Source organism: Taurulus bubalis (assembly GCF_910589615.1).
Source record: "Taurulus bubalis genome assembly, chromosome: 19".
Classification (NCBI taxonomy): domain Eukaryota; kingdom Metazoa; phylum Chordata; class Actinopteri; order Perciformes; family Cottidae; genus Taurulus; species Taurulus bubalis.
In genome coordinates, this window is record NC_136607.1 from 11689021 (window position 1) to 11704285 (window position 15265).

The following is a 15265-nucleotide window of genomic DNA, read 5'->3' on the forward strand; positions in this document are numbered from 1 at the left end:
GCCACCTGCAGGGGAAGACGCTTGAAAGCGACGTGATAGGATGTGAATGGACATTTTAGTAAAAGAAATATAAAATATATATTTATTTATTTTTTTCAGTGACACAATATCACATCAAACTCCAAGATAAGAGGAGTTCCCTTTGAAAGATTGTCCACTGGGCAAAACATTATAATAAAATAACGTTTTCAAAGCCTCAGGGAGGCTAAAGAGCCTCCGGAGCCGCGGGTTGCCGACCTGGTCTAGGTAATGCACCGTTGTGTCACTACAAACAAAAGGTCGTTCAGCCAGTTTTAAGACGACTAAAACCCGATCAAGATCGCATTCACACTTCAGCCAATGCATTTAGTGGCCAACAGCAAGGTATCTGTGTGTGCTGCATCATGACAAACAGGAATATTTTAGTAAAGCTGATGAAAAAATAGTAATTGCTGCACATAGCTGCCATGTTTGCAATAAGTCAACATATATATTGGAGTGCCTGTCAGCAATACAGCCCAAGCACATTTTACATTGTTTACTTTACATCATTTTACATTGTTTACATCCTTCAAACCCAACGACTTAGCAAGCTAAAGAGGAAACTTTACTGCAAGAATTTGCATTGTTCAGTATTTCTCACACAAAAACGTTGTGAGGTCAAACGGCTACATGTGGAGCCATATAAAGCCTTAGATCTGGATTCAACATTGTACCACCTAGATTATGGAGCTAAACCTTCCCGGACATGTAAAACAATTGTCTAACTTACCTGTTTTTTTCTCTTGGGCCCTCCGCAACAACTGCTTGCTCACTGTGAGCGTTTGTCACCGTCTGCAGCAGTTGATGGGTAATAGACTTACTCTGCTTCTCAATGTGTAACTCTCAAAGTCATTACACTTTAACCCACCCCACCATAAAACACCTATCTTGTGTTATCAAAGGGAGCAAAACAAATGCAGGCAGAAAAAAACAGAAATAACAACTTCAAACAAAACAGCCCTCACGTTATCTCTCAAATAATCAGTCATTTGTGCTCTTTGTAAAATACCACAGAGCAGTCAGAGTGACCCTGAAACTGAGAGGAAAAAATACTTTACTGGATGAACCGTTCTTTATCTGTAGCAAAGATTAACAGTGGTTTGCTAGTGTTTCACCTCAAATAGATGACAGATGACTTTAGGTAGTCAACACTTTCACAAAATGACAGCAGGGATCTGTTTCATAGCTCTGATGCAATGTCTCACAAAACCTTTGATATTAAAGTTTTAAATAAAGTGCCTCCTCACCGGGAAAATGAAGGCTTTCGGGGCTGCGAGGGAGAAGATCACATCTGCCAAGTGGGGAGGGAAGAAGAACAAACTGCAGAGGAACAGTGTGTATGGGTGCAGAGCTCGGGGAGAAGGGTCAGTTAAATAAGCAGCCAGGCCAATAGGTGGAGGCCAACAGGGACCAGACAGATGACTCAACTTTGACACGGGCACGCCAGATACAGCTAACACAGGTTATCCCAGAATACCTACCCCCAACCGATTCAAGCCCCCTTTGAAATGACCCTCTACGGTTGTGATTGAACTCCTACGCTGCAACATAAAAAGGTTCACAGAGAAAATTGGCAGAAAATCTTTTCAACATTTGATAAGCTTCAGACGGTCTAAAGGCACGAGAGGAGGTGCATATCAGCAATTTGAGAAGCCGGCCTTGAATTTGATTCCCAATTAAATAGTTATGTTTATTATATATTTATTTTTCTTAAAGGAGGAAGCAATTGCATTGCAACAACATTTTCTACTGAAGCTAAATCTGTCCACTTCCATCATCAAATGTGTATCACTGAGCGGTTTTATCTTTCAACATAGAAACAATAGTAACAGCAACATCCAAGGAGTCTCTGTGATTGCAGTCCATTCTTTCACTCATTCGGTCCCTGCGTTGGACTTTTAGTTACAGCTGTGATAACAGCAACACTTATTGTTTGTGTTGTCGCAGCTGTAGCCCATCCACTGTACAAAATATCCAAAGTTGGTTGCATAGCTACATTTCAAACAGAAACATATAGAAGTGCATGCTATGTAGGAAAACATCACACTTAACTGGGCACTGACAAGCTGACAAAACATGGTTAACCATGCGGGAATACTGTTTTACTCTAATGACAAGTCGATGGCAAATTTTGTTTTTACACTGAGACTTTTGACAATGAGCAGGCCAACGCAGCTTTATACTCAGCCTCCACCGGCCTGCCACAAACTTTGACAAAGGTTTCGATCTAACTATAATTATGAACAGGTTTTAACAGAATTCATTCAACATGTTTGTCCCTTTCTTCTTCTTCTTCTCCTCTTGTAAACACAATCGTTTTGGGCAAATAAAGAATGCATGGCCGAGCCTGATCATACAAGACACATCTGTGATGTGCTACAGCAATCAAGAGACTGTAAATCAATTCTTATGATGGACGCATGTAAGCCGATCAACACAACACCTCAACGGAGAAATACGAGTTCCATTTTTGGCTCAACACCGTCTGATGAGGACACCACCTCCATGAAGACAACGTCAGTTATTCTCACATGATTCATCGTGAATATAAAATAGTTGGAGGCACATAAACCACAGAGTGACACTGGTGTACTTCATGCAGTGAAAGGCAGAATAAGCTAAAGTTAAAACTAAACATCATGAAATGTTCCTTTCCAACGTACGTCTGCTACTGGAGTCTCCGTCTGGCTGTCAACTCTGTCACCTTCTGTATGAAAGCATCCAGCAGTTTTCTGCATCTGTCTGGAGACACAAGATGAATGTAAGATGGCTTAAATGTCAGGTTTTTTTTCATAGTTTACACTTTAGGTTTTTTATTGTAGCTGCCTTTTTGACTTCATGCACATAAATCAGCAAACAGATAAATGATGGCATTGCTTTTGTTTTCAGACATCATGCATGTAGCATTGTTGGCACTATGTTTCTTTTTGTCGGGGCACCTTCAGTTAACTTCTGTCAAGTCACACATTTTAGTTTATCTTCAGTTAAGTTTGCCTAAAGTTGTTGTAATTCCCATTTCTTTGAGTTACCAGAGGGTGGTTGCTGGTGCTGGAGGGACATCTTGACAGGCCTAAACAAAAGATGCACCCCTGAAAGCAGAACTTAAATACCAGAAATGGCCAATCAGAATGTACAAAGTGCCAGCCACCTCATGGGGGGATTGAATTTTTAGTTTAGAGATTTTGTTCAGTATATTTTTTGTTGGTTTTGGTTTATTGCTTAAATATTTTTAATAACATTATCCTATGTTTTTGTTTGTTTAGTTTTAGTTGTCTTTGTGCTACCACTTTGTTCAACCTTTTAAAAGCCATAGCCCGGATAAAGGTTCTTTTGATTTTGGATTGCAAAAAAAACATATAAATCACAAGAAAATATATTGATTGAGCCATTTAACAAAAAACTCAAACAGAAAGAAAGATAATCATAAAAGTATTTAATAAGAAAAAAGTCAGAAGTCAGACCACTCAGCACGTTTCAGGACCCAGCGACCCTTAACGCTTTACAATCAGCAAATGCTGCTTACCTTTGTCAGGGCTCTCAAGTTTTTAAGACAGGTAAGAGAGACATATCCTCCTCCCCGGCCGCGCCTCCGCCCATGCCGCATGCCCACAGACCCCCTCCTCCCCATATCTTTTTTCATTGGTTGCTGGATTACATTTCACCCAGATACAACAGATACGTTTTTCTGATTGGCTATTCGTGTAGCCCTTTTTTTTTTTTTTGATTGGCAGGGGATTCTGGGCAGACGTGCTTGATTCCTCCATGGTGAGGGCAGCGCGACCAGGGCATGTTTGTGCGCTGCGGCACATTAAATAACCTAGAGTTTTTTTTCAGCTTGAGAAATACGATGTGTGGCGGGAGGGCGTGACTTAAGACCGAAATGCGTGACAGTCACGCTCAATGCGTGACACTTGAGAGCCCTGCTTTGTTGATTTAGGAGATGAAAACGCATTTTCCCTGGTAAATCCACACTGATATATGCTCCTCCTCTACCCTGTGTCTCATAAAAAACCCTCCTGGACATGCAGAGGCAACGTGGGACCAGGTCTAGGGAAGCTACTTTCAACTTCTCGGATTTCACTTTTCACAAATGACGACGCCTTTCTGGATTCTATTGGCTCCCAGTGCTATCAATCTTGTTTTCGGTAGCAGCCCTCAATTCTACTGGCTCTGACCTTTCCAAAGAGGTGTTGTTTTCTGAAATCGGCCCATCCCCCACTGAGCTAGAGCCGCGCGCACCCATCAGGTCCCGGCAGGAGCAGCCTGCTAGAAGACCCTGGCCATTACGCACGAGGACCACAGCGCGCAGCAGTAAAGTAGATTACAGCAGCAGCTTTGTTTTTTTCGCATTTTATAAGTGATTTTTGCAAATATTTGATCTCAATGGCGGCCAGATACAGACGGTACCTGACCAACGACGAGATACTTGCGAATATTTTTTGATAAAAAATAAAATCTGTTAATTCAGTTAATTTGTGTGCTTGTTTTATTTTAATGGGAAAATATAGGTTGTTTTATGAATATAAAAGAATCATAATTAATAAAAAAATAAAGAAATCATGAGAAGATGCTGCATTTGGATGTATTGATCACCATAAGTAATATACAAGTGCAATATATGGTTTGGTTCATTATAAAATTCAAATTGCACAGATGGTGCCAAAATGTGCCCAAATGTGGCCAAATGCTCATTTGAATCCTCGCCTGAATTTTCTCTGTTCTGAACCCTCTCTAACTTTGTTCTGCTTCACTTTTTCAAAGTCAACCTTTGCAGAGAGAATGTTCACATAGTGTGTTATGATTTGGGAGAAGTTTCGACCTTACGAATGCCTCATTTCAAAGAAATAATCATCCTGAAAGTGCTTTTTTTCTAGGCGGACCTGAAAACTTTCAATTTATGGTGTGTGCCATCTTCATTTACTCTTAACCAGTAACATATAGACTGATATTTACACATCTGAACAAAATCTCAAATTATGCATTTTTATTATAACACCAAGATTATTCAAATAGCCCTAGTGATTGCAGAGATAAACCCTTTTTAATTTGGGTATGCCATTTTCGAGCAGAAGCCTAAAAACAGCATTGAGCTAAAAAGGTTAAATACAAATTCTGAACAGCCATGTTCCCCTTTGTGTACAGTACATAGTTTATGTAAATAAAACCCTCATTTTGAAAATACACCTGTGGCTCTTCATGCATGCCAGCTCGGTCCCTCACAGGGAATGATCCTACTAAGTTCTGCCCATGAGGTGCGTGACTCCATACAACCCAAAAAGTAACACAGTAAATTGGTACAAGCCTTGTTTTGTGGAGAATGCTGTTTTTTCCTTAGAATCTAGTAAAAAGAAGATCTGCTACCAGCTCAAATCCAGTGTCAAGAAGAAATAAGAACCCAGAAAATCCAGTAGATCCCCGACCCTGAGAATGAGGTGTCCAGTGAAATCTGGAAATCCAGACAGAGCCTGTGAGAGCCAATAGACTTTAGTACCAGCATGATTGGGATGCATCACTGCTGTTTCCATGGCATTGCATTTAGGATGGGAGGTGGTACAATATATTACACTAAACCCCACTAGGGTTTGTTTGGTGGTGTAAGAGCTTATAATGTTATATTACTCGGGCCCCCAACTATCTCTCATACTCAATGACCAGGCCCAGGTTCACCCCATGCTTTTAGTTGGTTAACATACATCTGTGTCAAGCCCAGTGAATGCAGTTTAGAGGTTGAATTAAATAGCGATGCAAGTCTCACTTAGCCCCCTGTTTAAGAGCAACCTGCACAGAGCATTTCTTTTCCATTTTCTGTTGGTTTCATAAATGAACAAAAGCAAAGCCAGTTAAGGTTCAGTTATCCATGTCATTGTGGATCACGTATAGTCTTAAAGAGTAACTGGATTAACAGTTACTGTTTGACCTTGTTGAGAGTTTCAAGTCTCAAGTTTGTTGCACCTCTAACAGTGACGTCCGAGTGTACTGATGCATTATGTCGGAGCTTCTATAAAGGGTCAAAGATCCCTGGAGTCGTGTGTGTTGCACTTGGGTCCAAATACGACTTGTTACACTTTAAGTCACATGTGTTTGCGTTTGCATAATATCTTTTGGTTTCATGATGACCAAACACAGGCACTTTTCCTTATATTTAGCAATAACAAACTATTAATAATAACAATTATATATTTTTTAAAACATGTCAGGTGTGTGTTTGTTGCTTTTAAAGATGCATCACCACAAATTAATCTTTAATTTTAAAATGATTAAAGCCTCCCATGCAACTAGAATTTACAGTTCATGTTTCTCAGTAACAACGTCTGTCTGGACTTGATCAATACTGTTAATGAATACCCAAAAGTGTAGCTCATGCATCTGCATAGATGATGTGTCTATCTATCTATCTATCTATCTATCTATCTATCTATCTATCTATCTATCTATCTATCTATCTATCTATCTATCTATCTATCTATCACATTGTCATATTACTAGATTCATATATCGTTACATAAGATATTAGGCTATAATAACGTGGATTAAACAGGTCTACTCTCTCTGATTGACTCAGGCTCCCATTAATACACAGTGTGTGCGTCGCGTGCACGTCCTGTGAAACTAAGCTGAGATCGGTTCCCGACATGACACTCACTCTCAGGCTGTGCAGAACCACGATCTGATTGGCTGAGCAGCGCACCAGCTCTGAGTAAAGCACAGGATGCCAGACTGCTCAGGCAGTGCATGGACGGATGCAGCCAGGAGGACAACGGCGAGACCTGGCCCACGCGTTGTTGTTGTTGTTAGTTAGTATGATACCGCTGCTTTAAAACTTTAAGGCACTATTTCCCCTGCAAGTAAAGTGTGATGTGTTGGCTGCATGTTGTAAAATCCCTCTCAGCACCACCGACGCATCCTCTCAGGAGTGATGGGTTCTAAGTTGACCAGACAGAGAAGTCTCGATCTGGAAACAAAAGTGTCCAAGAGGAGACGCCAGAGGAATGACAACCCGGGAGAGGGCGAGAGAAGTGGCGGCCGAGGCGGCGGAGACTTCTTGTTTACCTCCTTGATGCTCAGGTCCGACAAGCTCCCGGGGATGCTGCGGAAAAACAACCACAGCCCTTATGTCGGGCGCGTGGCGTGGATCCGGGAAATCCAGAGGCTTCTGCGCGAGCAGAGGATGGAGCAAGCGGCCGAAGTGCTCAAACTGCTGAGAAAGGTAAAGGCTGTGTTGTGTTGGACCGCGAATGCGCTGAGTCTGTCCGCCTGGAGCCTCTTATGCTGTTATTAAAACTATAAACGTGGGTTTTGTTGACATGCACATGGGCAAAAAGTTCAAAGAGTTTAAAGGTATTTACATTTATATCTGCAAGACAATTACTTTTAAATGTACTGAGCAATATGTGTTAGTGTAGCTTATTCAGTTGATGTGTCCTGACTGCACAGATAGTGTCTGTAGTTTAATATATAACGCTCAGCTGTCATCATTGGAGGAAATCCCACTTTTCCTGGAGCAGGTGTGTGTTAATATTTAATACAAACAAGTTAAGTCATTTAATCATCTACTCTTTGAAAGTTCTCATAACTTTACTGACATAAGCGCAATGGCTTCTTTTAATATTCCAGAGGGAAAAAGAAGCACTCATAATGAAGACGCTGTTTTAAATGAACCACCTGTTTAGTCTGAAAGGGAATGGCTAGTAGGAAGCCAGCCATAGTTCAGCCTCTGAATATTCAATCAGCTTCACACAACACCGGACACTGAGGATATTATGTGTTCGCCCCCGGCACCAAAACCAATTCAAGAAGGGTTACTTTCATTTTGTATGTGACACACTTTGTGATCTTAAGGCAATAATTGAATTTTGTTCTTCTTCTTCTAACAAATGATATACTAACTAGACAATGCCTCATGGTAACACAGTGTTTTTAAGGTCCAAAGCAAATATTATGCACATAACATAAATGAATGGTAAGCCATGTGATGTCTTTTTCAGCCATTTTTTACCATGTAAAGGAGGATTGAAATATACATAAAAGAGATTAAAAAACGTTTTAAATATGTAAATCCACATAAGAGGTACAAACACAGTTGATACTTTAATGTGGTATTGTTAAATGGCTTTACCCTGTCTCCTGTTGCACGGCATTGTTCAAACACTCCTTTGTTGTCAGCTTCATAGCCTGCAATAAGGTATGTTTATTTCATGCATTTAACTCGTATCTGTTATCTTTTCCCATGTAACACCTCCCCTGCTCTAATCCTCACTTTCTAAAGATTTATCCAAACTAGAGAGGAGTAAAAAAGCAACATATTTTAGAGCTCAGCTTGAGCTTTCCACTGCCTTCTAGTAGCTGTGCTTTGATCAAAGGAGAGCCGTTTTGAAGTTCAGACAAAAGCAGTTCTGATCAAGAGGGCCCCTGTCATGCAAACTTCCTGCCCATCTGTACGGTGCCCTAGAATAAATGGCATGTGCAGGTTTAAAGCAAAGGAGAAGCTACGGGTGTGTGAGAAGTCAGAATTGAAGACCGGAGGCAGGAGGGAAATGACAGGAGGGAAATGACTCATGCATGTCTTCCTGTAAGACTTCCATGTTGCTGTCTCTGTTCGTTAAAGCGGTCCTGCTGTCCGTCATATCTCATACTGAAAAAGGCTCGTAAACATCAACCTGTCAGTGGTGAGCAGCGACAGCTTTCTCCATAGCTCTGCATTTAAACTGCTCACGAAGCACGAATATGCTCTCCATCACTCAGTGAGGTGAAGCCAGAGCGCTGCTACTGTTGTCTGTTGTTGGGGCCGAAGCCAAGCGTCTGACTAACAATACAGACAGGGGGAGGGCGGAGTGGGGGGGAATAAACTAGCAGTAGATCGCGTGATGTGGATCTCCAGCAGAGAAGCAGCTTTTCTTCTCAGAGACGGATGGATTTGGAGATAAGGAAAAAATTGCAAAGAAGAACCAATTACATCGGCCTCTACGCTGTGTCTCCATGGTCCATCGTCTGGGCCATTAGGTTAATTAGTTTGGGATCTTTACATTAATAAACAGAGAATCAGCATACACTCATATAAATTACGCTCTACAGCATGCACAGTGAGCAATGTGCAGCGATGGAGAAGACACTAATTAAGGTGCTCTCTAGTGTATGAAGTCTGAGGTTAGCTGTCACAACAATATTTTATTTATTTATTTTATTCAACTTGAAATGCATCAACACAAAGTCTGCGGTGCTTCTGTGATTATATTATTATTCATCCAATAATAGGTTTACGGTTGGAGTTAGATTTACAAACTAAATGAATTTTTGTTTTACCTTCTCCTCTTTCACTGTCTGCCTCTCTGGATGAAATATAAAAAAGACAAAAAGACAACAGTATTCAGAGTAGTGCAGATGGAGGCGTCTGATTAATTGTTCATCAGAGTGACGGCCAGTGGAAAGAAGCTATTCCTGTGTCTGGTGGTGTTGGGCGTACAGCATATTTCCCAAAATGTCAAACAATTCCTTTAAAAGATGAGTGTATATTTTACTTGAAAAAGGTATTTGCTCATGTGGCCTGTAGCTGCAACATATTGTAAAGCTCTGGGGGAAACAAATGCACTTGAGTGGTCATTGGAGACTCACTTTGTAAATAGAGAATGCTATTTCAATAAAATACTGATTTATTTAGAATGGAGTTGGTATAATGTGTACAGAAAGTTCCCCTTTAAGTTCCCCCTGTATTCAATGTGACTGTGGTAATATAAGCAGAATTCCTCATAAAATACAGTACACTCAGTGTTCATATTTGAGTGTACAAGAAGAAATATTCCTTATAGACTTGTCACATTTGACTAAGCTGACATATTGACCTCGTCCTGCTTGTCAGATATATTTGCTAAAAGCCTAGTTGCTGCTGGCCTGGTGTTTGTGTCTGCGAATCTTCAGCTTTTCAGTTCTTATTCACAAGCCAGCCGTGCAGACTTCCTGCCTTGGATTGTGATATTATTGCATAAAAAGTCACAACATTTCACCAAGGCCTGTAAAGAGCATGAAAGGCTAAAAAAGTAAGTCAACAGAACTGGACACCTGACAGCTGCCACAGGTTTCCTAAACTGAAGCAGAAAAATGTGGGACTGGATTTGTCACACTGCAATATATTTAATTGGATTCTAATGAACTGCTTGTGTGGGATGATGTTCTGCGGTTCGGAGCGCGTCGCTTTATTCAGAGTTTTTGTGATGAGACAGACGTCAGATTAGATATGCAGCTTTCACGAGGACATTTGTAGTGGGATCTGAGGGCACACAGACATGTACACAGGCATCCTGTCAGTGACAAATAGGAACACATTGCATTAGGAATCAGTCAAATTAATCCACAGGATCAGATTTTTGTTTGTATTTTTTTTTTTTTAAATGGGCTTCGTTTTAGCTGTGAATCCCACTCATATCTGATGCTGCAGCTGCACTACGAATAGCACATCATCAGAATATAATCTTCAAAATCCTCTGTACCTCCATTTACGGACACATGTGGTGCCCTCAGTCTGTGCTAAATGAGGTTTATTGAAGGGAGATGGGTCTGGAGGATAGTCCAGCGTCGGGGAATCCCGCAGAGCTCCGCTGTAATAAATCAACTCAAAAGCTGGAGGAGGAGAAAATGCTGATGGGAGTTTTCCTCTTTGCCTCCACTGTGGCCCTAAGTGTTGGGCTGTCAGAGCGAATACAGCATGCTTTAGCTTCCACCTCCAGTTTAGGATTTAAAAAGCCGTTTTACTCCTCAGCTACGCAACTTCTAGCTGTACAGTTTCCCAAGAGGACGAAGGTCCATTGAAACATGTCTATTTATCAGTAGCAGCAGTCATGTCACTGATATAACATCATGTATGAGGAGAGGACATTTTATTTTTTAACGTCTTTACGCCTAAAAAGAAGAGATGTCCTTTGACCGTCTTTCATTTTCTGTTCTTTGTTTAATTTTCTCAGTTTCACGTCTTCCTAATGACATTCTTTTGATTTTATCGTGTGTGTGTGTGTGTGTGTGTGTGTGTGTGTGTGTGTGTGTGTGCGTGTGCGTGTGTGTGCGTGGCTATCTTTCGCTATCTTTCCCCGCATGCTGGTGAGGCTTAAACCCTGGCTGTTAACGACACTTTAGCACTTGAAGTATCATCTGAAGATGCAACATATTGACATTGTCACTGCAAATAGAAACAATTATCACAACAACTGAGCATGTGTTCTGATTCCTGTTTTTATTGAACTGTCCTTCACATCACACAATCTGTATCTGATGAATACTGAACATTAAAGGTTGGAAGTGCATAAGTGGAATCAGACAGACAGTCTGATTCCAACGTGTTTTGTGAAAATAATAGAAAGGCCATACAAAGGCCAAATACAAAGCTCCAACTGAAACCTGTTAATGAGATAAGAGGAACTAAAAAACTTTCACGATAGAGTAACTGTAATATTTGAGGAAAGACAACACCACTTTTATCTTAGCTTACTGAAACTTTACTCCCAACGTCCCTCACACACACACACACACACACACACACACACACACACACACACACACACACACACACACACACACACACACACACGTGTATGCACATAGACCCCCTCCTCTAATCAGCTGCACTGGCTGTTAACACCATGACCTGATAGCAGAACCTTATCAGCTTCCCTCGCAGTGTGATAAGGTGAAAGGGGATGATGAATAAAGCTCAAATTGTTGAATCTATTTCCATTAAACTATCCATGAAATGTCACTTGAATATTAAATGAAGCGTGGTTCAGACATGGATGTGTTAATCAAATAATTTTCTGACTGTCTACACTGTTAGTTTTAGTAAAAGTTAACACTTTGCACTTTTCTTTTCTCCCAGGATTTAGGACTCCAGGGAACGTCACTCAATGAAATTTTGTACAAGAACGCAGCTTTTCTCAACCTGGTGGACCCCATTTCTCATGAGCTGCTGCTCAGTCTCGCCCGCGACCTGCAGTGTCCAAAAAGGGTGAGAATCCAGAAAGATCCACGGTGTTTCAACTGAAAAAGAACATCCACAGACCTCACATTAATTGACTGTGCAAAGGCCACACTTGTACACAGAGGAGAGGCAAGCTGCAACATATCCACATTTATTAGCCATGCATAAGTGCATGTGTCATATTGGTCGTCTTGCTATTGTGAAAACAATGAACTGTCAGTTTGCTTTGCACAAACACAACTGCAGAAACTAGGCAGCAAATTAAACTTGATGTGTTAACATCAGCATAATTCATTTCTAACCACGTCTTGCTGTCTCTAAAAATAGTTCAATATAAAGTGACATATTAACTTTGATTATTTAGGGATCTTGCATCACAAATTCTAGAAGTTGCTGGCTTTACATGGGAAATGTGTGTGGCTGGGGACATTTAAAGTCAAGTTGAGTTGTATTTATTTAGCCGTAAATCACAAAAAGAGCTTTACAATGTGTACATTGTGACTTTACATCCACCGTAGTTAAACCTGCTATCTTCTGTGACATTTCCCACAGTCAAGTAAGATACTAATATAATACTATATATGCTATATCCATAATTCCCTGCAATAAGATATTCAAACAGATATTTTTTATTTTTTTGCATTATCACAATAATTACTTATATTTGGACATTTTAATGGGCATTTTTTCAGCCTCGTTCCGCCACAGTTCACGTTGAATTCTGGGGAAAATGTAAATATTTTGAGTGTGCATGTGAAAAAGCTGCTGGAGGACAATCTGGAGGTCGAATGAGAGCTGCCACTCATTCCCAGCTGCCAAGGTGACGCCTGCATGCTAAAAGGTGGGCAGAGGTGGAGGCACTGGGTCAGGGTTCGGCTCCGCGGTGGCACCATGCGGTCTGTCTCTCCTGCTGCTCATGTGCTCTTTCAACACATTGGCAAATGGTAGCAGCTGTGCTCCAGGAGCTGCAGGTGTTTGAGAGTACCTACCTACTGGAAAAGTGTGGGCAGGTGCCCGGTGGCCATCATGCTGAGATCAACAGGGCTGGCAGCCACGGTCAATAGCACCGAGGCTTGTGGGTCAGCGTGGCTTTGGCACTATAATGAGAGCACTTTGAGGACTCCGACAGGAGGCAGGTGGCCGTGGGATCAAACTGGACTCTGCTGAGAGCTGTGAAGTTTGATGTGTCCCATAAAAGACACCGCTCACTGTTTGTGAGGGACTGTGCAAAAAAAATGAGTTGGGGAAATGGGGTCAGACAAAGGGGAGGGTATTTCATTTTTTATTTTTGCTGTAGGTGTATTTTTTTCCCATTTCAAATGTATCTTAAAAATTGTCTTATTTCAAGCTTCCTTTGCACATTGGTGGTGCATATTAGACGTTTCATTAACATGTTAGGGGGTACATTTGGGCTTTCACACAAACAAGTTGTCCCAACTTCTCTGTTACAACTCCCTCTAATTGGTTTCAAGATATGATATGAACAAACTTTTCAAACAAATAAATAATTCACATGCAGTTGTCTAACATTAGTCTTATCTGTAAATCAATTTGACAAGCTCTTCAATTATGCATATGAAATAATTCAGATGTGTGTGGTCAATAAAAATAATGACTGGCCCTTCCGTGATTTATCCAGACTGGGAACCAGCTCATCCACTTGTAGCATGGAATACAAATCCAAGACATTACAATTCAAATGACATTTCAAACTCGGGTATGACGGCTGCACAGTAGCAGCTCAGAGTGGCTGTAAAAACATTATTACCCAGCAGCCAGCACAGTTATCTCTGGTCCGCAGTTATTTCTTTTCAGAAAAGATGGGTTGACTTAAGATAAAGCCACTACGCTCTAGTTTTTACTTACCGAGACAGATAATCACCTGTGAGAAACTCTAATCTTATCACTGTTTGCTTTAGCGGGGGAAGCCCAGGAGGACTACAGGGAAAGTGAGGAGCTGGCAGCGTCCTCCTGACTGGCTGGCGACCCGCGGCAGGATATGTCAGACGTGACGAGGGTGTAGAGAGGCAATGTGCTGGATTTAACGCCCGGCAGCTGCCTCTATGCCCAGTACTTTCCACCACACTGATATTTAGTTAGATCATATATTCAAGGACATATTAAGGACTTAAAGATGTGTTGTTTGTGAATGTTGTGAAGCTCACGGTAATCAGTTTAATCTGGATGCACTCAGCTTTACAGCCCTGTGATTAATGTCTCAGAATGCTTATAGAATTTAGTGACTTTGTTCCACTCCACAGATTCACAATGTCCAAGAATAATTTCCCATTGTAAATCATTATGCTTTAATGTTGTGTTCAGTCATGCAACTGACTGCAACAGCAGCACTGATTATTTTGAAGTATGAGGCTTTTTTTTTTTGCCAACCAAGGGAAGAAGTGGCAGCGGGAATGGTTAATCGCCTTAAGGTAAATTAGCCCTGTCTTTTTTCCCTCTCGCCACATTGCCTTTCTCTTGTTGTTGTGTTGTGTTGTGCGACTAATTAGATTTACCCTGCTCAGCACAACCCATTCCATTTAAAGTATTTGACGGAGGTGGGAGAGAGAAAAGAGAAGTCGGGGATGAGGGGGAGGAGAGAAGAGGAAATAAATTCATGTATTTTCAGTGAAGGAAATGTTTGAAGCAGCTGTATTCGAAAAAACAAGAAGAAGAAAAAACACTGTATGAAAGTCAGCACATCTGTAGATTGCAGGAAGAAGGGAAGATAGTAAATCCAGTATTTATACATTTGTAAATACTTATTATATATTTATATTACTATATTTAATTACTTTAACCCTAGATATCTAACAGCTAATTTTCTACTTTGTAATGTCGTCACCTTCCTAAAATAATGGCCTTTCAGAAAACCCAAAAAACTAATACCAATGTAATAGGGGTGCACAAGCTGCCTCTAGACACTGCACAACAGGCATACTGTAATAACGGTCAAATTATGTTATGATTACTAATATTATGTTCGAGTGAGATTTTCCTCGACAAAAATGCGAACTAAATTGCTAGCTTAAATGCTAGCTTCAAAATGCCATATTAAAAAGCTTGTATAATTGCCAGGGTCAGAGATGATCTAGTAAAGAAAATCATGTTTGTCAAAAAATGACTTAGGCCATTATTTTAGGAAAGTGACGATATGGAAAATATACAGTTTTATTAGTATTGGTTTCTTCCAGTGATTCCTACATATCGTTTAGTTGCATTTATTCATGAACAGACCATTTTGATTTGTTGTAAGAACTAGATTAACATTGCTATCCGTCATTCGTT

General features: G+C 40.7%; 1 protein-coding gene across 1 annotated transcript in view; it reads left to right on the forward strand.

Moving 5' to 3' along the window:
- Positions 1 to 6928: 6928 nt before the first annotated feature.
- The window catches only part of lrrc75bb (leucine rich repeat containing 75Bb), a gene marked incomplete at its 3' end in the record, with an annotated part of 22537 nt that continues 14200 nt past the window's right edge, over positions 6929 to 15265 (forward strand). The window contains exons 1-2 of the mRNA XM_079234727.1: positions 6929 to 7228; positions 11879 to 12007. Coding sequence (XP_079090853.1) covers positions 6938 to 7228; positions 11879 to 12007 — 420 coding nt within the window. The 5' untranslated portion in view covers positions 6929 to 6937. The remainder of the gene's footprint in view (positions 7229 to 11878; positions 12008 to 15265) is intronic.